The 26,496-nt window shown below is 45.1% G+C and overlaps 1 protein-coding gene across 1 annotated transcript in view; it reads left to right on the top strand.

The window, feature by feature from the left end:
• Positions 1–26,496, top strand: part of Camk2b (calcium/calmodulin dependent protein kinase II beta) — a 95,701-nt gene that overhangs the window by 18,727 nt on the left and 50,478 nt on the right. The window contains exon 2 of the mRNA XM_071614370.1: positions 19,210–19,304. Within this exon, the coding sequence (XP_071470471.1) occupies positions 19,210–19,304 (95 nt within the window). The remainder of the gene's footprint in view (positions 1–19,209; positions 19,305–26,496) is intronic.

Here is a 26,496-nt window from a genome sequence, read left to right as displayed (position 1 = left end):
TGTGACTGAAGTTATAGTCAGGACATCAATCAGGTGTTGATAACAGTCAGGGAGCACCTTGTCACACAGTTCATGGGCTGTGATGTTGGAGACCCTAAAACATTATTTCCAAATGTTGTACAGAGTCCTCTATCATACTGAAGATTTAAAGTTTCCCTGTATGTCAGATAATATCAGTAATTTCCTTTTGGTATATGTTTTCTGTATTTAGTTTTTTAAAAAGTCTTCCCTATCCTGGTATAATAAAGGTATGCTTTTGTCTCTTTCATTAAAAAAAAATCATTGCACTTTTCAGAGCAGTTTTATGTCTACAGAAAAATTGGCTGGAAAGTACAGAATTCCCATGTACTCCTCACCACCCCACCCTAACCCCCAGATTTCCCTATTGTTAACATCATGGATTAGAGTGATACATTTGTTATAATTAATAGACCAAGATTGGTGATGGTGGTGGTGATGATGATGATGATGATGATGATGATGATTGGCAGGAATGTTGCTAGGAATCAAACCTAGGGCCTTGGAAATGCTAGACAATGATATGTTATTAACTAATGTCTGTAGTGTACGTTAGGATTCACTTTTGTTGTCCTACAGTTTCAGGGCTTGGACAAATGTGTACTGACATGTCTCTACCTTTGTAGTATCATACAAAGTAGTGTCACTGCCCTGAAAATTCTGTGTGCTCTGCCTACTCATAACCTTCCTCCTCTACTATCCTCTGAAAACCACTGATCTTTTTGCTGTCTTTGTATTCTTTTCTAGAATATAATATAGTTGGAATCATGCAGTATATATAGCCTTTTCAGATTGGCTTCTTTCACTTAGTTATACCCATTTAAGGTTTCTTAAATGGCTTGATAGGTCATTTCTTTTAGCTGGCTATTATTCTATTATCTGGATGAACCACTGTTTATTTATTTTTATTTTTAGAATTTAACCTTTATTTACTTGCTTTTATGTGGTTCTGAGAATTGAACCCAGCACCTTACTCATACTAGGCAAGCACTTTACCACTGAGCTGTAATCCCAGCCCTGAACCATTGTTTATTTATCCATATCTTCAGGACATCTTGTTTGCTTCTAATTTTTGACAATTAGGAATAAAGCTGCTGTAAACATTAGTGTGCAGGATTTTGTGTGTACATATCAACTTATTTTAGTAAATATCAAACAGTGCAATTGGTGGATCATATTGTAGGAGTGGGTCTAGTTTTTTAAGAAATCACCATATTATCTTTCAAAGTGACAGTGTCATTTTGCATTCTCACCATCAATAAGTGACAGTCCCTGTTGCTCCATATCCTCACCAGTGTTGGATATTCTCAGGGTCATGGATTTTGGCCATTCTGAAAAGCGTATACTGGTGTTTCTTTCTCTCTCTTTTTTTTTTTTTTTTCATTTTTTTAGTTGTAGATGGACACAATATCTTTATTTTATATATTTATTTTTATGTGGCTCTGAGGATTGAACCCAGGGCCTCACACGTGCTAGGTGAGCGTTCTACCACTGAGCCACAACCCCAGCCCAATACTAGTGTTTCTTTGTTGTTTTAATTTGTATTCCCTAATGACATCAAGTTGAGTATCATTTTATATGTTTATTTGCCATCTGTGTATCTTCTTTGGTGACATGTCTGCTTAGATTATTTTCCCATTTTAAAATAGGGTTGTTTTTGTATTGTTGAGTTTTAAAGGTTCTTTGGAAATCAGTCCCTTATAAGATATGTGTTTTGCAAATACTTTCTTCTGGTTTATAGAGATTTGTCTTTTCATTTTCTCAACTGTGTCTTTCTGAGAACAGAACTTTAATTAAATCCTACTTATCAGTTTTGTCTTTGGGTGTTATACCTAAGAGTCATCATTTAACCCAGATTATCTAGATTTTTTTTATGTTACTTTTTAGGAATTTTATGATTTTGCATTTTACATTTAGGTCTATAATCCATTTTGAATTAATTTTTGTAAATGGCATAAGATCTGTGTCTAAATCCGTTTTCTTTCACCTGGATGTTCAGTTGTTTCAGTGCCATTGTTGATAAGACTGTCCTTTCTCTATCTGACCTCCAAAGATCTCAGATTTTATTCTTTTCTTTCAATATTGTGTTGACCATTCTCTGTCTTTATTCTCCCCATATAAACTTCAGAATAGGTTTGTCTATATTCACAAAATAACTTATTGGGATTGCCTTTAATTTATAGATAAAGTTGGGGAAGAACTGACATCCTGACCATAGTGAAGCTTCTATCTATGTACATGGAATATCTCGTCATTTATTTGGTTCTTTTATTTCTTTCATCAGAGTTTTATAGTTTTCCTTATAGATCTTGTACATATTTTGTTGGATTTAAATGTAAATATTTTACCCTTGTGAAACTAATAAAGTGGTATTGTGCTTTTAATTTCAAATTCCAATTGTTCTTTCTGGCATATGAGAAAACAGCTGACTTTTTAATATTAATCTATATGCTACAACCATATTGTAATCACTTAGTTCCAGAGGGATTTTTGTTGAGATTTTTCTACATAGATACATCATTTGCAAACAAAGACAGTTTTATTTTTTCCTTTTCCATCAGTATACTTTTTGTTTCTTTTTCCTTGTCTTATTACATAGGGTAAGACATCCAGTAAGAGGTTGAGTCATGGTGTTAAAACAGACATCCTTAGCTCTTGATCTTGGTGGGAAGTTTCTCACTTTTAAGTATGATGTAAAATGCAGGTCTTCATAGACTTTTTTAAAAATCAATTTGAGGAAGTTCTAGTCTTCCTAGTTTGCTGAGAGGGGTTTTAATGTTTTTTTTTTTTTTTTTTTTTTTTTTTGTTGTTGTTGTTGTTTCTTGTGCTTTTTAAAAAAATTCCAAATGGTTGTTGATTTTGTTAAATGTACATCTATTTGTACAATCAAGTGATATTTCTTCTTCAGGTTGTTAGTGTAAAGGGTTATATTAATTGATTTTCTAACCAGGCTTGCATACCTGAGATACATACCACTTGTTTATGGCTTGTAATTTTTTACATAAATTGTTGGATTCAAGATGGAAATATTTTGTTGAGGATTTTTGCTTCTGTGTTCATAAGAGATATTGATCTGCAGATTTCTTCTTCCTCCTCCTTCTCCTCTTCTTCTTTTTTGGTAATATTTGTCTGGTTTTGGAATTAGGATGAGTCTGGCCTTGTAGAAAAAATTAGGAAGTATTTCCTTTTTGACTGTTTTGTGAAAGAGATTTTAGAGAATTGATAAAATTTCTTTCTTAAATGTTTGTTATTATTCACCAGTGAACCTTTCTGGGCCTGGTGCTTTGTGTTTTAAAAGGTTTTTAAATATTCATTAATTCTTTGAGGCCTATTCAGAGCATCTATCTCCCCTTGTGTGAATTTTGATTGATTACATCTTTCAAGAAATTGGTCCATTTCATCTAAGGTTATCAAATTAATGGCCATAAAATTTTTCATGGTATTCTTAATTATCCTCTTAATCTCTATGGGATGAGCAATGATGGCTCCACTTTTATTTCAGTTGTTAATAATTTGTGTCTTCTCTTTTTTCCTTGTTATCCTGCTAGCAGTTTTTTAAATTTTTATTGATTTTTTTCTTCAAAGAACCAGCTTTTGGCTCTGTAAATTTTCTGTATTGATTTCCTGTTTGCATTTTATTGATTTCTACTCTAGTTATTATTCTTTTCTTCTGCTTATGTTGTATTTAATTCTCTTTCTAGTTTCTTAAGGTGGAGGTTTAGATTATGTATCCTAGATTTTTCTTCTTTTCTACTATATGCATTTGATACTTTAAATTTCTACTACTACTTTCACTGCCTTCAATAAATTTTGATAAATATTTTTTTCATTATTTTGTTCAAATTGTTTTTAAAATTTTACCTTTAGACTTTTTCTTTGTCCATGTGGCATTTAAAGATTTGGTGTTTAATATCCTTGTATATGGAGTTTTTCCTACTATCTTTCTATTAATTTCTAGTTTAATTCCATTGTAGTCTGAGAGCAATCATTATATGATTTCTTTTCTTTCAAGTTTAAGGTATGTTTATGGACCAGGAGATGGTCTGTCTTGGTGAATGTTCCATGGGAACTTGAGAAGAGTGTGTGTTGGTTCTGCTATTGCCAGATGAGGTAATCTGTGCCTAGATGTCTTTTTTTATCCTTCTGATTGATAGTGCTGTCCCAATCAACTATGTTCTTCCTGTTTTTTTACTTGTAGGGTCTATCCCTTTCTGATAGAAGATGTTGAATTTTCTAGCTACGATATTGGTCTCTTCTAATTCTAATTTCTGTTCTGTCAGTTTTTACCTTATATATTTTGATGCTTTGTTGTTAGGTGTGTACATGCTTAGGATTATTAGGTCTTTTTGGAAAATTGACTTCTTTATTATTATACAATGTCCCTCTTTATCCCTCACAATTTCCCTTGTTCTGAAATCTTTTCTGAAATTTAATATAACTACTCCAGCTTTATTTCAGTGAGTGTTAGTATGATATATCTTTCTCTGTTCACCTAGTTTTATAAAGTTATGTTAAACATACAGACATAAAATTTACAATCTTAACCATTAAAAAGCCAATATTTAACATTTTCACCACTGAAAAACTAATATAGTTAACATTTAAGTGTTTAAGCTGCACCAAACTGTACGTTGTTTTTTGACTTTCACAAAAGCTCTAAGAAGTACTATTTTCACCTCCATTTACAGATGAGAATTTTTCTCAGGATCATATAATTAGTAAATGGCAGAGTCCAGGAAAAAAAAATAATGCCAGATGTAGGCTGGGGTATACCTCAGTGGTAGAACACTTGCCTAGTTCTATCCCCTGTATCACTTGGGGGTGGAGGAAGAATTGTCAGAAGATATTGGCTATATAAGCTATTTTTTAAAAATTTGTATGAATAATTCACTTTGAGTAGAACCCGTATCTTTATTTTTAATCTCTTTGTGTCTTTATGGTTAAAGTGGGTTTCTTATAGACAGCATATAGTTGGGTCTTATTTTTTTAATCCAGTCCAGTCTCTGTTTTTTAACTGATGTATTAAAACACATTGACATTTAAAGTTATTATTAATGTAGTTGGATTAATAGCATCATATTTTTACTGAAGTGGAATTAAACTAGAAATCAGTGAGGAAATAAATGAAATCAGTACAAATTATTTATATGGCTAATCAAAATTCTTATTTATTGTATATCATATACTTTAAAAATTTACCATTCTAATCAATTAAGTGTATAGTTCACAGGCACTAAATACATTCACATTGTTGTTCTACTGTCAAAACCATTCAAGACAAAAATTTTTGTATCTTCTTCAACAGAAACCCTGTACCCACTATACACTCACTATGCATTTTCTTCTTCAGGCCCTGGTAACATTTCCTCTACCTTCTCTCCATGAATTTGTCTATTCTAGGTACCAAGAGGGATCATGAAGTATTTATTCTTTATGACTGGTTTATTTCATTTAGCTTAATGTCTTTAAAGTTCATCCATGTTGTAACATGTATCAGGATTTCCTTCCTTTTTGAGGCTGAATAATATCTCATTGTATGTATATACCACACTATGTTGATTCACTCTCTCCTCAATGGACATATGGGTTACTTCTACCTTTTAGCAATTGTGGATACTGCTGCTGTGAACATAGATAGATCTGTTAGTCCTTGCTTTCAGTTCTTTTGGCTCCACCTATGAGTGGAATTGCTGGATCATATGGTAATTCTATGTTTGACTTTTTGAGGAACTGCCAGACTGTTTTCACAGTGGCTGCACCATTTTACATTCTCACCAGCCATGCACAAGGGTTCCAAGTTCTCTACGTCCTCACCAACACTTGTTTTCAGTTTCTTTTTCTTTTTTTTTCAGTTAAAGATTTTTTTTTTAAAGTAGTCATCCTAATGAATGTAAAGTGGTATCTCACTATGATTTTGATTTAATTTCCCTCATGGCTAGTAATGTTGAACATCTTTTCATGTGCTTATTGGCCATTTGCATATCTTCTTTGGAGAAAAGTCTATTCAAATTCTTTGCTTATTTTTAGAATTGGCTTTTTAAGGTTTTGTTGTTGACTTTTAAGTGTTCTCCTATATTTATCCCTTATCAGATACATGAATTGCAAATATTGTCTCCTATCCTGTGGATTGCCTTTTTACTCTCTTGATTATGTTCTTTGGCTGGGCACAGTGGTGCATACCCTCAATCCCAGTGTCTTGAGAGGCTGAGGCAGGAGCCTGGCAAGTTTGAGGGCCGGCCTCAGCAACTTAGCAAGACTCTCTCTTAAAGTAAAACATCAAAAGGATTAGGGATGTGGGTCAGTGGTAAAGTGCCCCTGTGTTCAATTCCCCATACCTTAAATAAATAAGTAAAGTAAATTAAAAATAAATTACAAAGAAAAAATTAAAAAGATAGTGTCCTTTGATGCACAAAATTTGTATTTTTTGGTGGAGTCCAGTTTAATCTATTTTTGTTGTTGTTGTTGCTTGCATTTTTTGGTGTCATCTCTAGAAATCATTGCCAAAGCTAATGTCATGAAGATTTCCACCTATGTTTTATAATTTTATGTCTTAAATTTAGGTCTTTGATCCATTTTGAGTTAATTTTTAATTATGGTGTAAGAGGCCCATATTGTATGTCAATATTAGCACCAGTTGTTGATAACACTCTATGGTTTTGGCCCTCTTGTTGAAAATCAGTGGGACATGTATGGGAAGGTTTATTTCTTGGCTTTGTAGTTTACCTTTGTTTTTTGTTTTTCAGTGCTGGGGATCAAACTCAGCATGGTAGGCAAGTGCTCTACTGCTATACCCCCAATTTAAGGTTCTATTTTATTCTGTTGGTCTGTTTCTTTGTTCTTATGCTAGTACCATGCTGTTTTGATTACTGTAGTTTTGTAGTAGGTTTTTGAAATCCGGAAATGTGAACCTTTCAACTTTGTTTTTCTTTTATTTAAGATTATTTTGGCTTTTAGGTTTCCCTTGGGATTCCATATGAATTTGGAGTAGATTTTTCTATTGTGGGGGGAAGCTGTTGGGATTTTGACAGGAATGACATTTAATTTGTAGATTATTTTGAGTAGTACTCATGTCTTTTTACTCCTAATCTGATTTCTTATAGATAGCATGTAGTAATTTTTTTAATATTTATTTTTTAGTTTTAGGTGGACACAATATCTTTGTTTTTTATTTTTATGTGGTGTTGAGGATTGAACCCAGCGCCCTGCGCATGCCAGGCAAGCACGCTACCGCTTGATTCACATCCCCAGCCTGTAGTTGTTTTTTTTTTTTTTTTTGATCCAATTCCATCTGTCTTACTTGGTGTGTATAAACTTATTGACATTCAAAATGATTATTGATATGGCTGGATTAATAGCCACCATATTTGTCATGATTTTCTATTTGATTCCCCCTTTTTAAGTTTCCCATCATTTTTCTGACTTCTGTGGCTTAATTGAGCATTGTATATGATTCTATTTCCTCTCCACCATTCCCCCTCTCTTAACATATCAATAATTCTTTTCCTTCTCTTCAACCTTTTTGAGGTTGCCTTAGAGTTTGTAATATACATTCGCAACTAATACGTTTACAACTAATCCAAGTCCACTCTAAATACTATGCTATGGAACAGGTACTGAAGTAGTACAGTAATCTTCTAGCAGAGCATTGATAACTCCTTCCTCCCATTCTTTGCATGCTCTCACTTATCCAGAGGTTATGATCATGAAAAACATTGCTGCTGTTATTATTTTGAATATGCTGTTATCTGTTAAATCATTAATAATAAGGGAAAGGATTTTATACCACCTTTGCTTATTGCTTCTCTCCCTTCCCCTTTATGTAGATCCAGGTTTCTGACATGTCACTTAAAAAAAATATTTTGTTTTAGTTGTAGTTGGAAACAATACCTTTATTTTATTTCCATGAGGATCGAACCCAGTGCCCCGCACATGCTAGTCAAGCGTTCTACCGCTGAACGGTAACCCCAGCCCCACTGACATGTCATTTTTAATCTTTCTGAAGAAATTCTTTTAACATTTCTTTCAAGGCAAGTTTACTGTTGACCCAGTCACTCAATTTTTGTTTGAGAACATCTTTATTTCTTATTTACTTTTGGAGGATAATTTCTCTGGATACTAGATTCTAGACTGATAGTTCTTTTATTTTTTCCTCAACACAAGACAAAAAGATTACATACATTTTATTTTGCTCTCATTTGCTTGTTTTCTGAGAAAGCTGATATAATTCTTACTGTTTCCCATGTATATGTAATTTTTAAAAAATTCTGGCTTCTTTCAAGATCTCTTTGTCTTTTACTCTCTGCAGTTTGAATATAATAGGCCTAGGTATAGTTTTTTAGGTATTTGTTCTGCTTGGTATGCTCAGAGCTTCTTAAATTCATGGGTTGGTGTGTGTCTTTAATTTTGGAAAATTTTCAGTCATTAGTTCAAATATTTCTTCCCCTGCGCATGTGTGTGTGGTACTAGGAATGACCCGAAAGGCACTTTACCACTGAGCTACATCCTCAGTCCCATTTATTTTTTACTTTGAGAAAAGGGTTTCGGTAAGTTGAAGAGGCTTGCCTCCAGCTTGCAATCCTCCTGCCTCAGCCTTCTGAGTAGAGAGCACTTGGCATATAAATTGTAGTTCTTTCAAATTCCCAGTCTGATAGTTCCACCATCTCTGCTCTATCTGAGTGTGTTTCTGGTGCTTGCCCTTATCTCTGAACTGTGTTCTTTTCCTTTATGTATGCCCTCTAGATTTTTATTGAAAGCTGGATGTGATGTGTGTTAGGTAGAAGCAATTGGATGAATAGGACTTTAGAGAAGTGGTAGAAGAGGAAGCATTCTAGAGTTCAGTGGTCAGGTCTTAATATTTTAGTGAGCCTGTGCCCCCTAGGCCATGACCTTCACACCTGCTTCTCAGTCTCTCGCTTCCACCTCTTCAGGGATACAGGAGGTCCAGAAGGAGTTGAAGGTGGATATTTCCCTTAACTCTCATTAACCAGTTTCCCCTGAGGGCTGGCTGTGTTCAGAAGAACAGAATGCTCTGGGATAGTCCTGGGGGGTTTCCTCCAATCTTTACAGTGAAAACCTGGTAGGGCTTTTGTAGGCAAAATTCAGGCACCCAGGTTTTTTTTTTTTTTTTTTTTAGAGAGGGGGAGAGAGAGAGAATTTTTTAATATTTATTTTTCAGTTTTCGGTGGACACAACATCTTTATTTATTCTTATGTGGTGCTGAGGATCGAACCCAGTGCCCCGCGCATGCCAGGCAAGCGTGCTACCGCTTGAGCCACATCCCCAGCCCGGCACCCAGGATTTTAACCCCCAGGCTTGTCCATACTGAGCTTCCAGCAGTTCATCAGTCATAGTACAGGTTTCCTACCCCAGCACTGGTTCCCGGAGAGGTCTCTGCTTTGATAAGTTGTGATTCTCTGTATCTGTCTCTCCAATTTAGGGGATGGCAGTTTATCTGTTTTCTCAATTCTTTAATGGATCCAAGAAGGGTTGTGGATTTTCAGTGTGTTCATCTTTTTGTCTATGAGGGCAGAAGTGACAACTTCCAGGCATTTAAAAAAAAAATCTATTCATGACTTGTTTTTCAGCATGCTTTGAGGTAGGCCCCTGTTATTTTATCTCATCAAGCCTGTGAGATATATATCATAAATCCATTTTGAAATAGTCACCAAATTGCAACTCCAGAATTCACTTTGGGTCCTCCTGACTCAAAGCTGCCCTTCTCTCTACTCTCAGTTTCTCTGGGTCCAAGAATCATGGGCTTGATCTTCTTTCCTTGATGTCCCACATCACTGGTGGGACAGAAAGTACATCCTGGGTAGATCCACTGGGGAAGATCTACCATCCATGTCTGCAGAATCCCATCTGCTAACTGTCACCTCCACCTGGATCTGACCCTGCTCCTCCCAGGGACCTGTCTGACCCTGTGTTGGGAGAGGTGGGTACACAACTATGGTGTCCTAGGAAGGTTCTATAGGATCCTGGAGAAGCCAGTACCTCCCAAATATTTGCTATAAGAGGATATGCTCTACGGTGCTAGGCTGAGCCATGGCTGAGGTGCCAGGGAGGTGAGGGTGTCATCCTTGGGTACACTTTTTAGGAGTGTGAAAACAGATATGTGTTTCTTACTGCTCCTGCAAAGGGGGCCATGGGACCTGTGGAATGAGCTAGGACCAGGGAAGTAATCTCAAAGCTTACAGCAGAGAAGTTGCCACCAGATGGGTTTGAGTTGTGAAGTGCCAGTTGCCAAAGTCAAGGGTAGATTCCCAGATCACCTTGCTGCCCACACCCCCCCCCCCCCGGGAGGAGAGAGGAGCAGAGGGCTAAGAGGTGGGACTTACACAGGTTGTGAGGGGCTGGAAGACAAGTCTATTGATTTGTGGATCTTTCTAGACCAGGGATAGAGTTTGCATAGCCCACAGTGCCCTTCCAGTACCGAGGACAGACATTGCTAATCAATCATTGTATATTCATACAGCTGTACTCTAGGGTTCCATCTGCTCCTTAGCAGATGTTGCCAAGTGCTTTCTGCAGCCAGTCCTGGGCTTGTCATTGGGACAGAGGAGGGAGCAGTCAGTGACCAGTGATTCATTTCATAGCCCTCTTGCTGTCCATGCATGCCTCTCCCGGCAGTCTTTCACAGTGGGAGCAGCCCAGGATGCCTGTGTCCTGGTTCCTACCCTTTGCCCTATCCCTCCTATCCCCTCTATGAGAAGCAGACAGAAGCCTTCTATATGGGCCCATGGGGTTAAGGGCTTTGGTGGGGAGGACCCAGGAAGAAAGGCAGAGACTGGGGGTCACATTCCTCAGAGAAGGACCTGGGCATATGGGGTGCTGGGTGAAAAGATCACAGGAGCCCATCAGACCCAGCCCAGACCTGCTGTTATCCATCTTCTTGTTCTATCGGCTTTGTTGCCTTGAGCTCTCTAGGATGACCAGATAGTCCTGTTGTGTCAGAGAGAGGTGGTGATCCAGGTGTTTTGAGGATTGGGACCTGTGAAGTTGAAATCTAGCACAGTGTTATGGAAGCAGGTCAACATCATACTCTTCCCACATCCTGTCCAGAACTGTCAGTGTAGGAGAGAAAACCCTGCAGACACCATTACGTGGCTGAGTAAAAATGATGGCACCTTCACTCATGGTGAAAAGGTTCCTGTGTGTGGCCATTTACAAATGTGCCTCATCAGGCAAACAAGGAACAACCTCCGCTTCATTTAAAGCATTGTCAGAAGTGTGAAGAAAATAGTAGTCTCCAAATACACTTTCTTGCTTCATCCAGATGACATCCAGCCACTCAGGGTAGGGAGGTGAGGATGCAGAACAGGATGTGGGGCCTGGAGGGTCTGAGGTTTTGCAGCACTGAAGTGTGAGGCTTCTGTACCTGTGGGGGAAGGACTCCATGCAGTGAAGGAGGGGGGGAGGTCCTCAGGAATCCCCAGTGATAGGAAGCCAGAGGTGGTGGGGCCCCACAGGCTCAGCCCTGCCCTGTTGAGAAGGCAGAAAGAAGAAGGAACCCCACTGAGGCTGTCTTGGTCTGAGATGTGTACACAGTGACCCCAAGAAGAGCAGCTGTAGTTCCAAGATAGGTCTGTTGAGTTTGGGTGTGTCCTCAAGTGGACAGATGGGTAGCATTTCCCTAACATGCTCATCCTCAGAAGCATTTGCTGCGGGCTTCTGTGGGTCACAGGAGGCTTTAGAAAGGGGTTGGTTTTCAGTCTTAAGAATGTTCCGTCCTCTGGAGCCTTTTGTGAATAAAGATTTCTGTGGTCAAATAGGTTAGGGAACGTTTGCTTCTCTCACTCCCTCTTTTGAGACTCAGTACCACACTAAAGGCCCTGAGAAGTCCTGATGTGAAAAAGGAAGGAAGGAAACTGCTGGTTCCCTTTTTCTTTGTTCACGAAACCCCTTTTGTACCTAACATCTGTCAACATCCAATGGTGCAAATATTTGGGGAATATAATGCAGGGAATTGTTCCCTACTGCACTCAGTGGCAGATTCTGCAAGGCAGAATTGGGGGTCAGCATGTGTTATGGCTGAATTGTGTCCCCTCTAAACTTATATGTTGAAACCCTAACCCTTAGTACCTCAGAAGGTGATATTATTTGGAAATTTGGTAATTGCAGATGCATATTAATCAGGTTAGGGTGAGGTTATACTGGCCATAAGTTTGGTAATAAAAAGGGAAAAAATTTACACAGAGACACACAGTGGACACCATGTGATCTGCGTGCCAAGAAACAGAGGAGCCCTGGCCCAGAGAAGGAGAGAGCTTTGAGGAACCTTTGCAGGGCTATATGAGCCACCAGGATTTCCAGGGAAGACCTCTGAAAGGCCAAGGTTGGAACACTGGGCAGTGGAGAGAATGGCTTTCCATTGCTGGTGTTGTAAATTGTTGTAAAATCAACGGCGAGTGTACCTTGGAAATGAATCCTGTAGAAACAACTGAACCACTCATGGCAGGCCGTTTATGAGACAGCAAATTGGAAGCATGGCAAATGCCTGGCAGTCTCAGAAGTATCGACTGGAAGGAATGTTCTCCACTACCAAGATGAGGAAGGGATTTCGGTCAAAACATGGGAATCGTGTGTGATGTTGAATATAAAAAGCAAAAACAAAATTGGAATCAATGATAAAGCAGTGGTTGGATGCCGGCCGAGACCACAGGGAGTTTGAGTGCTCACACAGAATTCAGTGCTGTCCAGCCACTCATCTCCAGCTGGGCTACCTCAAGACCATTTTTCAGAACCCAGGATATGTGGGCACTCGGCAGCCTGTGAGTGCAGCTTGCTCTTTGCCATCCTGGGGGTGGGTGATGGGCAGTGTCTGTCTCCCTGTGGCATGTCCCTCCTGTCCTGGGGGCCTCCAGCTCCTGCCTGGTGTGACACACATTTACATGAAATGCTTTTGTCATCTGGTCAACACCAGGTCAGGGGGACTGTGGAGGTTAAACACTGGAGGGCATCCGGAGGGCCTCCTCCGGGCGGAGCAGTGCACAGGTCTGATCATCTGTTAAAGATTTGCTAAAGGTGTGGAGAAATAATGAAGGGGAAAGCAGAAAAATAGAGACGAGCTGCTCCTAAATGTGTAAAAAGACACCTCCCCACGGTGTAAGAGCTGCACACCTGCACAAATAACATCAGTGCAGCTGCACCAACAGCGTTTCAGGTTAGGGATTTGACAGTGACTTCAACATATTCTGAAACGATCCTGTGTACTCCATTGTAGACGCTGTAAGCAGAGAAATACATAAAAGAAAACAACACCACAGTAATCTCAACACTCTGCTTCATATAGAAGTGATTATTTCCACCAAGCTGATTAGATCAGTACTAAAATACAAAAGGGCTGGGCACAATGGGGCACGCCTGTCATCTTAGCTATGTGGGAGGGGGATCCAGTTGGCCCAGGAGATCAAAGCCAACACTGTGAGACCCCCATCTCAAATAAAATAAGTGAATAAAATAAATATAAAAGGCCACCCCTCCTTTGCCTCCCAGAGCTCATTGTAATTGAAGGTAGGGACTTTTTTTGTAAGCCAGAACACAATTAAATAGCAACTTGATTAATTTTTTTATGTGCAGGCCCTCTGTGTGGTCATGGACCTGCACCTGCTGGATTGGCCCTGGCTCCAGTCCCTATCGACACAGCCCATTTGGGGCTGACCAGGCTGGGAGATTGGACCTGGATGACCTGAGGCTACTTTCAGAACAGCTATTTAGTAATTTACAGCAGGAAATAAAACTGTTGTCCGCTCAGCCTATTAAAAAAAAAAATCGGCCAGTCTGCCAGATAGGATCTGCCAGGGTTTGGGGAGAGCTGTGCTTCTTCCTGGGGGAACAGCCCTGACTCTCCTGAGTCCTTACACAGAAAATCCAAATGGGAAATGTCCATTTACAAAATAGGTCAACAGGGTTGGATATTTGCTTTTACACAAGATTCTTGGGCATCTTTTTGCTATAAAATAAGAATCCCTGGAATGTGCAGTAGCCTTTCTGTAGACAGACAGGGTCTCTGACTCATCCCTGGGCTGTTGCTGTGATTGGCCTCTGGGAGCATGTGAAATGCCCGCACTGCCACTGCGTTGTCAAGCAACCAAAGGCGTTTGTGGGAGAAGGTCGAAGTCCGGTTGTCAGGTTTAGTTACGCAAATAGTTAGCAGCCCTGGCAGGAAGCTGGTGACTACCCTGGACAGGCCAGCAGAGGCCCAGCATGGAGGGAGGAAAGCCCAGAGTACACAGGGAGAAAACTGGGGGTGTGTGTGTGGACGTGGGGCTGGGGGAAGCCAAGAGGGGAGCAGGGGAGAGAAGCTGCTGTGACTCTGAAATTTCCACCAGGAAGATAGAATCCAAGTATTGAGGCAGCTGAGAGTACCCTTTGATTCAGCTTTCCTGAGCACTGCTGTGCAGGAGCTCTGAAGCCTGATGTGGGGATCGCAGAGCCTGGTCCCCGTCCATACCACCCTGGGAACAGAGTTGTGTTGTCAGTTCTTTCTGGGTGCCAGAAAGTGCCTTCTCCATGGATCGCCTTGTTTAATAAGGAGCACTATCATCTCCCTCACTGACAAAAATCCCCAGCCCGTGATGCAGCTGGGGAGGGGACCTGAGCAGGGTCTGCATGGCCATCAGGGACAGAAGGTATCATTATGGTGTCTTAACTAGCACTCCAAGAGCCAACAATCAGGATAACCCTAGCTTCACTAGAAAGTCGGGCATGGGAGGGTCCACGAGAAGCTGTTTTGCAGACCCTGCTATGGTCACAGGAGAGATTCAGAACGTTCCTGTCTCTGCTATTTCAGCCCAGCAGTGGCCATGCTGCTCAAGGACATTTCCCTCCAGTTCACCTTGGAAAGATGTGGGTGTGACCAGGCAGTGGAGCAAGGGGGCCGGGAGCCTGGATGGCAGGACAAGGTTGCAGTGTGGCTAGCAAGGTCCAATGGAGGGCTGAGAGGGCCGCAAAGCCACATGTCAGGGAGCTCTGAGGGGGCCAGTGGGAGCCACAGAGAGCAGCAGGTGGCAGGTTCCTTGTAGTTTCTGGTTTGGGGGCAGCTCAGAGTCAGGGCTAAGCAGAGGCCATTTTCTACCTCTGAGGAGCAGTAGGGCTGGGGATAGTAGCTGGGATGAGCTGTCTGTCATATGGTGGGAGGAGCCAGTGAGATTCCAGGAGAAGATAGGCACAGATGGGGTCCTGTGAAAGTGTCCATTCCCTGACCCTTCCTCACCATGCACTCATGTAGTCTGTGCCGTATAGCCAGCTGGAAAGACCTGGTGCTCTCCTGACAGGGCCCCTTTTCTTGGGTAAAGAGATTTTTACCTCCAGCAATGAAGCAGGTAGCGAGTGCCCACAGCCCCCAGGCAGCTCACAGAAACGGGCCGTGCAGTTCCAGGGCTCCATTCCTGCGCAGAATTAATTCTTCTCTCTCAGGGCCCGTTTCCCTGGTACTGTTGATCCCACTGCAAATGAGAAAGTGTTTTGAGCCTTCAGCAAGGGAAAGACTCAAAGAGTATTTTCTTGTTTTAATTAGCTTTATTTGATTTTAAAAGCCCCATAACGCACTTGGTACCTGGGGGCCTCATGAGCCGAATGAGTTATTCAAATCACTTCCTAGTAAGTTCAGTGGCAGGTGTCCCATGCCAGGCATCTCACAAGTGACCTTGATGTTCAGATGAAGTTCACAGCCAGTCTCTAGCAGGAGTGTTGACAGGGAGACCCTCCCGCCTACTTGCTTCTGGACCTTCTTCCTGCCTTGGCACCATTTCTGTCTCCTCTGCCACAAGCCACTGCCTGTCCTGCTCACCTGTAGTTCTGGATGAGCAGAGGGGGCTTCAGGCCTATTTATATGTGGGGGTTCCCCTAGACGCTTAGTTCTGTTTACTCTGGGTTCTGACCCTTTGCCCATGTGGCCTCTGTCCCAGAGATGCTTGTCTACCCACAGGGGAGGCCTTGGTGGTGGTGGGAGGGGGAGGTCTCTTGTTGGACAGCTGTAGGTGTTCCCTTCCTGTTTCACTACTCTAGTGGGGCCCACTTCCTGCTGGGGGTTCTAGAAGTCTCCCTCCTGTTGGCCACTCTAGGGGTCCCCTTCTTCCTGCCCTCTCTCCACAGACTAGCCCAATCTCTCCCTGTCCCTGGCTTTTTAGCAGCCACTGCACCACTGGGCTGGACAAAGCTGAGGCCTAGCAGCTCCACTCTCCGCTCCAGCCTGCGTGTGCTGCTTTCTGTTAGTTCTGATTCCTGTATCAACAGGTGACACCATGCCTAAAACCAGGATCAGGGTAGGCAGGACAGAGGCCCTGCCATAGAAAGCCACAGTGGGGAGGGGGTAGAAACAGACAGATAAATAATTATAATAATGTGGAGAAACTGACCTGAGACCCATGTGAAGGGTAATAATCAGAGAAGACCAAGCTGTCAGAATTGGGCCATGAAGGATGTAGAGGAGTTGGACTGCGGTGGCAGGGACAGGCTTACAGTACAGACCCAGAGTATTCGTGTTCCCTTTCCATGATTACAAGAAAGGATGGCGATGGCATTGGCCTCCCTGTTCTGGAGGTATCTAAGATGGCAATGCTCCCAGCTGTAACCTGCGTGGCACATGCTGAATGTATTTGTGGCCACTTCCAGGGGGACTTCTTGTGATAGGGTAGTACCTGGCAGGTGACAGAGCCACTGAGAAAGGAAGGGGGGGGCATGCACCTACTGGCCAAGTGCCTGTGGTGGGCTGGAGGGATGGAGGGGAAGGGAGATGGATGCTAGAGGAGAAGGAGATGGCCATTATGAGGAGAAGCCCTTTGCAGGGGTGGAAGAGGTGGGGCTGAGGAACTGGGCATAGGGAAGAGCAGCCATCCTGGGGGCTGAGCCTTCCTGTCCTCACCACCTGGCCGCCACCTTCTGTATCTGGGGCTGAGTCACTGGAATGGGGACCTGTCCTTTCTTTGGGTATTCTCCACCTCACCCTGTGGACTTGTGGCCAAGAAAGAAGGGCTTCTTCATCCCTGGCCCTTCCTGTTGAGCATCTGCTGAACAGCAGGTGTTTTGCCTGCTGCCTTCCCTCTCACATGGCTGTGCAGCTGGTACCCCCAACCTAGATGCCTCCTGGTCCCCAGCGTACCTTTCTCCCTCCCTGTGGCAACTGCAACTATCCCTGTTCACCTTTCCCGGTCCGTGACTATCCTAGACCCTGGCTGACAGTGCAGGGGCAGCTCCAGAGCCATCTACAGAGCTGAAAAGTGGGTGTCTGACCTGGGGAGGGCCACCTGAGCAGTACCCTGAACCATCCATCTGCTGTAGGATCTTGGTCATTTCATGCGTGACCACTCTTCTGCTGCAGAAGAGTTGTGACTTGCAGGGATTTCTGCTTGTGTCTTTACCCAGGTTGGCACAGCAACTGGGGGCAGGCTCTGCTGAAGGGAAGATGAGTGTGGACCTCCTCCCTGCTTCAGGGACAGGCTTCCCCATTTGGACCCGGTGTCCAGCATCACCTATCTGTTTCTCAGAGATGAATGTCCAGCTATGCAAACTTCCCACTGAGGGTCAGCCCACATGTGAGGTTGCATCCCTGGCACAGGGAAGCCTGGACTTCCTGCTTCCTTCAGAACCTGGCCCAGAGCTTTTAGGGGGTTTCCACAGAGCCAATACTGCAGGCACCATGCCTTCTTAGGCACTGAGTGGGAACAGATCAGGTGGCAGCTCAGGGCCCCTAACAGAAGCTCTCAACTCTTGATGAGCAAGAAGGGAATGTGAGGGTGAGCATTGGGTGAGGTTGGAGTGGGCAACAGCCACACAGCGGCCCCAAGAGGCCTTTCTGCTCTTTTATACAGATGAGGAAACTGAGACTGAGAGCTACGTCACCCTGTGCAACCAGAAGTGATGGATAAGAGTTGAAACCAGACTAGGCATGAAGCTCACGGCCTCTCCCTTCTCCACTCTCTCTCAGGACAGTGTCATGGATCAAAACATAATCCTTTCTTTACATTTTTTATAAGAAGGAATATTTTGAGAATGTAACTTACACATAAGTGAAAAAATCAAATAGAACCAAGAGGCTGCAGAGCGAGCAGCCTTCCCCACCTCCCAGCCCCTCCCGAGGTAGCCCTTGTCCCCTTTTGCAGATTGACTTTAAAAGGCGAAGATGCCACTGGGCTGCCTGGGTAGTCACTGATGGGAAGGACCTGAGTCATTTTGAATGTATTCAAGGAGACATAGTGTATTCATTTACATTGTTACAAAGATTGTAGCAGAAAAAGAAAAAAAAAAAGTGTTTGCTGCTTAAGAGACTTCTTTCTGGTCATGGAACCTCAATTTAGACACTGGGATTACTCAGGATGCCCAGTCCAAAGAGGGAGTGAGGTTGTGCTTTGAGTGGGGAGGCTGGGCACTTTGGGGGTATAGAGACAGAGGTCAGTGTCATAGTAGGGCTCAGTCTGGCTCTGGGCTTCCTCCCTTTCTGGGCTTCAGGTCTCTAGAAGTAGAAATTCTTCTGTGGGTCAGTTTTGTGGGAAATGTCAAAGGCCTCTCTTGATGGCCACCATCATTTTAACCCACATTCCCAAGCTCTGATTCTTCAGTGTGACACCTCCAAGCTGTTGGTGTGTCAATGTCCCTGTGGTGCCCCACTCTGGACCTCCACAGCCTCTGCTCTGACACAAGGACAGTGGAATATTCCAGGGGACTCTCTCCTCTCACTTTGCAGTTTAATGATTTGCTGCTTCTCCCTCTCTCTCCAACCTTATGTGAGTCTCTGGGTCTGCACCAAATACCAATATATCTGCCCTTGGTAGCTGGCCTCTGGCCCTTTCTTTGAAAAAGAACTAACTAGGCCTTGTGCACTTGGTATAGAACACCTGAGGGTGGGAGATGGAAGGCCCGGGGGACTATCAGTTCGTCTGACCCATAAGGATATGGGGCCCCAGGATCACAGAGGAGTTGAATGGGGGCCTGGACAGCCTCCTCCCAGTGTTGTGGTGGCCCCCCTTCCCTGCAGCCTTGTCAGAGTGTTTGTCTGGCAGGAGCTGTCCGGAGGCTAGGCCCTGTCCTGCAGTACCCAGTGGTGTGGGAAGGGTCCAGGCTTCCTCCCAACACTGGCCGTCTGCCCAAGGCCTGGCTACTGGCTGGATACTGAGTGTTTATGGGCGATTAATTGGCTCTCTCTTTCTCCCTGTCTGTTTCTGTCTGTCTCTTGCCCGGTATTCTCCTCCCCAGGGGGGCTTTCTCTGTGGTCCGACGCTGCGTCAAGCTCTGCACCGGCCATGAGTATGCAGCCAAGATCATCAACACCAAGAAGCTGTCAGCCAGAGGTAGGGCCCAGGGGTGTCAGTGTGGCCATGGTTGGGCTGGGCAGGGGCTTGGGAGGGCTGTGGACAGGGCAGTGGATCCCTCCTAGGCTTGGCCAGTGTTTAGCTTGGCCTGGCCAGCAGTTTCACACATGGACGGAGCAGACTTCAGAGTTCATGGAGTAGAGGTTGTGTGTGGGGCAGGGGGTGAAGGGGTGCAGGAGTATTAAGGCCTTGAAGGCGTCTCTGGCTGAAGGATGTGGGGGTCCTCATCCTCAGGTTCAGGATGCACCTTCACTTGTTGGTTGGGTATCCCTGGAGCCCCCACGTGGCCTCCCCTTCCCAAGTCTATTTGATTTCTGTTCTCAGAGCTGGAAGGATAGATGCTCATGGTGCTAGGCACTGTAGTGCTTTTTCCCAAGGACTGTGGCCAAGGAGAAGCCAGTGACCCCAGGTGATAGATAGGGCTGCAGTCAACGTCCACCCTCTGGCTCTGTGGCCAACTTGGCATACAACAGGCAGTTTCTTAACTGAGTCTTCTGGGCAGGAGAACAGTGCATCCACTTACCCTGGGGAGAGCTCTGAAGACTGCAGGCATGGGAAGAAGGGTCTTGCCTGGTGCTGGCCGGTACAGCTCTGGTGCATCATGGGTCTCTCAAGACCTGCTGATGATGGAGCAGACAGATCTTTGTCCTCATGGGGGTGTTTTCAGGCAAGCTGACAGAAAACAAAACCAGAAGTCAGTCTACAGCAAGTTCCATGGTGATGAGGCACAGATCTGAATGGACCCCAGGTAGGGCTCTGGATAGAGTCCCCAACATGGCAGGGCAGTAGGAATGCAGGTGTGGTGGGTGGCTATCTCAGTGAGATGGCAGCACCATGTCACCCCTCCCCTCCAGGAACACTGCCAGCAGCCCTGTTGAACATCTGTATACAAATTTTGGCTACCTAGGACCAGGGGAAGCTGCTTTTGGGGCGTGGGCCTGGGTGAACCCTCTCTTAGGATTCTGCATGGGCTAGATGTGGACCACTGGCCATTGGTGAGCTCTACTGGCCTCTCTTGGGCCTGGCTTGTGGTGGGGTGGGTGGATGGGGCTGTGTTCCAGGGCCTGGGGCTGTGAGCTTCATTTTTCTCTGTCAGAACACAGAGCTGGGGCTGGGGATATGGCTCAAGTAGTAGCGCGCTCGCCTGGCATGCGGGAGGCACTGGGTTCGATCCTCAGCACCACATAAAAATAAAATAAAGATATTGTATCCACCTAAAGCTAAAAAACAAATATTAAACAAAACAAAACACAGAGCTGGTCGGGAACCTGTGATGCTCAGGGTGATCCCACAACCAGTGTGGTGCCAGTTCCTGGACTGTGGGTTTTCAGGCAACCTCCTGAGGCGAGGACACTCCCTGCTTGTCAAGGGCACCATGGAGAAGAGCTCTGTGATACAAAGCAGGCTTAGATGTGTGTGTGTACAAGTATATGTGTGCCTATATGCATGTGCACACCTGTCTCTATGTGTCTGTGTGTGCATTAGTGTGGCTGTGTGGAGCGGTGTGTGCATGTGCGTGTGTGTACATAACTGTACGTATTTGTCAGCCTGTTGGAAATTGGGTGTTTTCTCCAGTGGAGCTTCCAGAATAGTTGGTCTTGCACTTAAGCTGTGAGCAGCCCAGGCACAGTGAGGACTCTGAAGGATCCTCCTAGTTCCTATGCAGGAAGATACTTCAGACACCCCAGGGGACTGCTGCAGGATGGATGAGAGTGGCCCAGGGGGCACTAGGTGAGGTGAGCGAAGTGCTTTCTGAAGGTCAGCTTTGATGCGCTCTGAACATTGTCTAAGTGTGTTAGACAATGGTGGCAACAATGTCTAAGTGTGTTAGACAATAGGTGGCAACAATGCTCGCTGGGGTGCTAGGTAGGCAGATGTTACCAAGAGTACGTGGCTGGGAATCACTGGCTGTCAAGAGGCCTGGCCAGGGTCCTGGAGCCTCTGAGTACACAGACCTTGGGATGGGCTGTTGTGTGTAGGATACAAGATATGGAGCATCTCTCTGCTGTCCCCTGCCCCTCTGTCTCAGGCAGGTGTGAAATCAGTATAGATTGACCCACCACTTCGTGGGGATGCTGCTAGACTGAGCCCCAGGCACAGGGATGACAAGCAAGAGTAGTAGGGAGCAGATCATGCATCAAGTGGTTGCCAAGTCATGAATGTGGGTAGTGGGGTGCTCTCTTCTGTGAGATGTAGATGGCAGGGTTGGCCTGCCCTCTGAGGGCTGGGCAGGATGGGGACCTGCACTAATATCCTAAGAAAAAGTTTAGATGAGCTGCTGGCCACTCTTAGATCTCTGTCCATCTAGGAGGGGTCCAGCAGTGGGATCCCTGAGCAGGTCTCAGCCAGAGCATACAGCTTGGAGTGGTGATGTGGGGTTTCCCTGTCCAGAGTGTCTTGGCTTTATCTTAGGCCCACATCTTGAGCTTCTGGGCAGCCCTGAGTCCTGGGACCCTGCTCCCCATTTTAGGCCAGGTGTGGAAGCCCTGGCTCCTATAGCCACCAAATGATCATGCAGAGGGATGAGCCCTCATGTCCCTTGTACCTAGCTGTGTCTTGGGGGCCTTGTTTCCTTCATCAGCAAGCATTGTATCCCCAAGCCCCTGAGCATGTGACTGTGACTCTGCCTCCATTTCAGAGTTAAGGAAGCTTCAAGTGTCCAGGGGCCTCGCTGGACTTTGGGTCTGGCAGCTACCCAGTGCAGCCACTCTGTCCCACTCCTGGAATAAAGACACCAGGCCGAGCTCATGTCTTCCAGCCTCACAGTAATGTCAAAATTAACACTTACAGAATGTTGCTGTATGCATGGTGCCAGAATTCAGGAAGCTTCCACATTCTCTGATGTTTGGTGGTCAGCATGATGGGGACACAGGTATAAAGTGTGCTTGGGGTTTCTTGTGGAAGGAGGAACATGAAACTCAAGCACTTGGAGTTTCTTAGGTGCTTCACCTCCTTCCTTCTCCTGAGTGTTGTGGTCTTCATCCCTCCCTTTCTCAACTGTTTGCCACATTGTCATTTCATCCACCTGCATCTGAGTCTGACATGGGTCACACTGCTGGCATGACCTGCCTTGTGCTCAGGGTGTGTCAGTGTGGTGGATTTGTTCCCACTGTCATGCGATGTTCTGTTGAGCAAGGGTTGCTATTTTTCCAGCTCTATGTTGGCTCCTGACCACATTAGCAGGCCCACCGAAGTCCCACACACAGGCGATGCTCAATAAAACCTATGACTGAATTGTTTGTCCAAAATGTTGGTAGCCAGCAGGATACGTTGGCACACACCTGTAATCCCAGTGGCTTGGGAGGCTGAGGCAGGAGGATTGCGAGTTCAAAGTCAGCCTCAGCAAAGGTGAGGCATTGAACAACTCAGTGAGACCCTGTCTCTAGATAAAATACAAAATAAGGCTGGGGATGTGGCTCAGTGGTCAAGTTCCCCTGAGTTCAATCCCAGGTACTCCACACCCAAAAATGTTGATAGCCAGTCAATTTAATATTTTAAAAGCCTTTTTTATTAGCCTGGAAACTAGAATCCATAAATGGCTGGGATTTCTTCCTGACTTTTCATCCATCTGTGAGGGATAGCAGCTACCCTCATCCTCTCTGAGTCCTCATAGGGGTCTCCAGAAGCCCTGTCCACTCAGATGAGTGGCCCCAAATGCACATCCCAAGGAGACACATGTGTGAGCCTGTCCCTGTGTGGTCCTGGCAGAGCCCCAGCACTGTGCTGCTGGCCTCTTCAGTGAGTCACCTTATTCCTGCCAGTTTCTCAGCCTAAGGACCATGTGATGCATCAGATACCAGCCTCCTGATCCTTCTGCACTTTCACTATCACCTGCAGGCTTGCTCAAGGCCACAGTGTGCCCAGACAGACCCTTACTTATATAACAGCTTTTTACCAAGGACATGGTGATGCCAAATACACCCTGAAATAGGCAGCTATAGCCCATTGTGCTGGGGGTGGGGGGACGAGAGGGGTTCCCAGGAGACTGGACAGTCATCTAGAAGTTACATTGGATGGGACTTGAAGGATTAGGAGTTTCTTAGGCTCAAGCAGGAAACCATCTGGGTATAATTCCATGGCATTAGGCAGTTCCTCTAAATTGAACCCACACCCCCTATATATACCCTTAAAGTGCACCACAAGTTGGAAGGATTGAGAAAAGTAGAAATCTGAAATCCCAGGCATGCATGTTTTGCTCTTTCTTACTCCCCAGACCCCACCTTGCAAGTGGCCAGCTTGCCTGTGCTGCTTCCTGACCAACAATGCCCAAGACCCCTGTGAACCACGTAGGCTACTGGGATGAGCTGCCTGTGTGCAGTATGGGAATGCCAGGCCATCCTCCTGCCCATCGCTTCTCTCAAGCCCTGTGCCTGGCCACATTTTCATTTGATACAGGCTGGGCTGGATGAGGGGGCAGGGCTGGAATTCTATGTAGCCACAGGCCATCCTTCCCTACTGTCTTCTTCCTGCACAGTCACTCTCAGGGCCAGGGAAGTTCCCTCTCGACAGGGCAGGCTGACCCTCACTGTTTTATCCCCTCCAGATCCTCCCACCTTTGTCCAGCCCTGCCATTTTCTTGGGCATTTTTTTTGTCCTATTTAACTTTTTTTCATGGAAAATTTCTGACATTCCCAAATACAGAGAAAATAACAGAATGATTTTCAGCTTTAGCGTTTAGCAGCTCTTAGCCAGTTTTGTTTGTACCCCAGAACCCAGACCATTTGGCATCTCATCCATGTTTCAGCATGTGTTCCTAGCAGAAAAAGGATTCTAAAAACATAGCCACAGTTGCATTATCCCTCCTAAAACCAGCAGTAATTCCTTATCAAATGTGTATCAAATTATGCATCCCTGTTTCTGTTTCTAATAGTTCTCTGGTTTTGCCAGAATTGCAGGCCGAACGTTACAGCTGGTCATAGGCTCCTGGAACTAAGGCCTTCCTCCAAGAACATCCCTGAGTGGCTGCCTTATCACAGCTGTTGGTCCCAGTGCAGCCACCCAGCTATAGACAATGCTACCAGGGAGCCCAACAAACCCTGCTGAATCTGGTTTCCAGGGATACCCAATCCTTTGGGGTTGAAACCTGGGGATCCAGGAGATAACCCAGAGCCAGGCTTGCCTTGACTGCTGTGGGCTCTGCTTCCCTTTTCCCTTCTGTTCCTCCAGACTGCCTCACAGGGATTGGTGGTGACAGTGCTGGAGGGTTCACTAACTCCTCAGGGGAGGACATCACGGAGCTTCCTTTCTGGTCTCCTTCAGCAGACAGAATCCTGCCACTACTGCCGATTTGGTCTGAGGCTTTCTGTCCAGTGCCTTCTGTGGCCACCTACTCTTATAGGGACTCAAGGCTCCTCTGGTGTTCCCCAGACCCTTTGAGCTTCCCTGAGGGGGTGATGGGAGGGGGCAAGAGAAAGGGTCCTGGGGCTAACTAAGTCTCAGCTTCATAGTGAGATGTCTCACCTCCAGGTAAATGTCTGGTGCCAACTCTGGCTTCCCCGCTGTATGACCTTGGCAGGTTGTTTAGCCACCCTACCCTCAGTTTCCCCAACCAAAAAATGAGAATACTGTCTGCTCAGAGGGATGCACCAGTTGCCTGAGTGTGGTCATGCTCCACAGGGGCCCTCTTTTCACCTTGCCATCCCCCTTCATGGCCAGACAGCAAGATACCCTGCTTCTGAGGACCTCACAAGGTGTCCTCATGGTTGGGGTGGGGAAGGAAATGCTACCTCTATAGCCTGTACCATTCCAGTACCATTTGCAGACTCCAGGGTCCTTCCTCCATGATCTCTCCTGGATCCCCTTGCTAAGGAGCTTCCCAGGCCCTGGGATAGTGGCCCAGGACATTTCTCCACTGAGCAAGTACACATGCAGCTGATTCATCTGGTGGCTTTCCCAGCTTCCAACTCAGAGCCTAGTTGGAAGTTGCTGTGCTTCTGATGTCCACCTGGCCCTAGGCTCTCTGCCTGGCTGACTCTGCTTCAATTGGTGTTGAGGCTTTTATGAAATGGCTTTGCCCAGTTATTCTAGAAGAGAGGAGGGGGGACCCAGAGAACAAGGCTAGAGAGGAAGTTCTAGAAGCCTGCCCATCATCTTTATTTCAGCCCTTAAATGAATCTAGTGCAAATGTGGGGGCCTCGATCTTCCTCGGCATTACTAAGACTGTGGGGAATGCTGTGTCCCCACACCTGCTGTGTTTAGGGCCATCCAGGACCCAGAAGACACAGCTGTAATCCTCTGAGGCCCTGCAGTAAGGAAGAGGAAGCTGGCCTGAACACAGAAAAGCCACAACCACCCAGTAATTGGCACTTCAGGATCACACCCACAATGCCAAAGGTGGTAACAGTTGGATTTTTAAAAATTTAATACTTAATTAAATAGAAGATTGTGAGACATTCAAAATCTGTGAATGTACTGAATAATTAGAGATTATTAAACAATTGTTAACAAAAGCAGCTAGAGGAAAATTAATTGACTAGGGGTAAAGAGATCATTAGGCACATGAGTCTTAGAAACATTTTTTGTTGTTGTCTCCCCCTCACCACCACCATTGTCACACCAAATGACTGCTCTTTTGGGGGTGGTTTTGTTGTGGCTTTGTGGATGCCTGTGTGGAAGTGAGAGGCATGCTTACTGGCACACTGCTCAGGAAGCAGGTGCAGAGGTGACCCCTGGTTAGTGGAAGCACACAGTGTGATCATGGGATGGGAATCCTGCCCTGGACGGGCCCCTTGGCTCCAGTCAGGATTTATATGTGCCCTCATCATGCAGCCACACTGCTGCTTAGAGATCCCACACCCATAAGGTCAGTGTATAGCTTCCTACAGAAGCTGAACAACACTCAGGGTCCTACAACTGGGAGTTAGCAAAGCCTGAGTGTGAAGGTCTTTAAGTTTCTCCCAGCTGAGGCAGACAGAGGTTTGGTCCAAAGTGTGTGTGGTTGGGTGGGAGGGGGTGAGGGTGTGGAGGTGTTCACAGGTGGGGTGCACAGGGATGGCAGACCTTCCCTGTGAGGGGCTCACATCATTGGTGAGCCTGACATCCCAAGTGGGCTGATCTCATAGGTGGATTTGCCTCACAGGTCAGGAGATTCAGGCTCACCGAATGCCTCTTCTCACCCATGGTCCCATGTCCAGCTGCCTTTCAAGCCCTTGGCCTCCCCAAATCTTACATG

This window comes from Marmota flaviventris, chromosome 1 (assembly GCF_047511675.1).
Source record: "Marmota flaviventris isolate mMarFla1 chromosome 1, mMarFla1.hap1, whole genome shotgun sequence".
Lineage (NCBI taxonomy): Eukaryota > Metazoa > Chordata > Mammalia > Rodentia > Sciuridae > Marmota > Marmota flaviventris.
The sequence above is the reverse complement of the archived record's forward strand: the minus strand, read 5'-3'. Positions and strand labels throughout refer to the sequence as shown.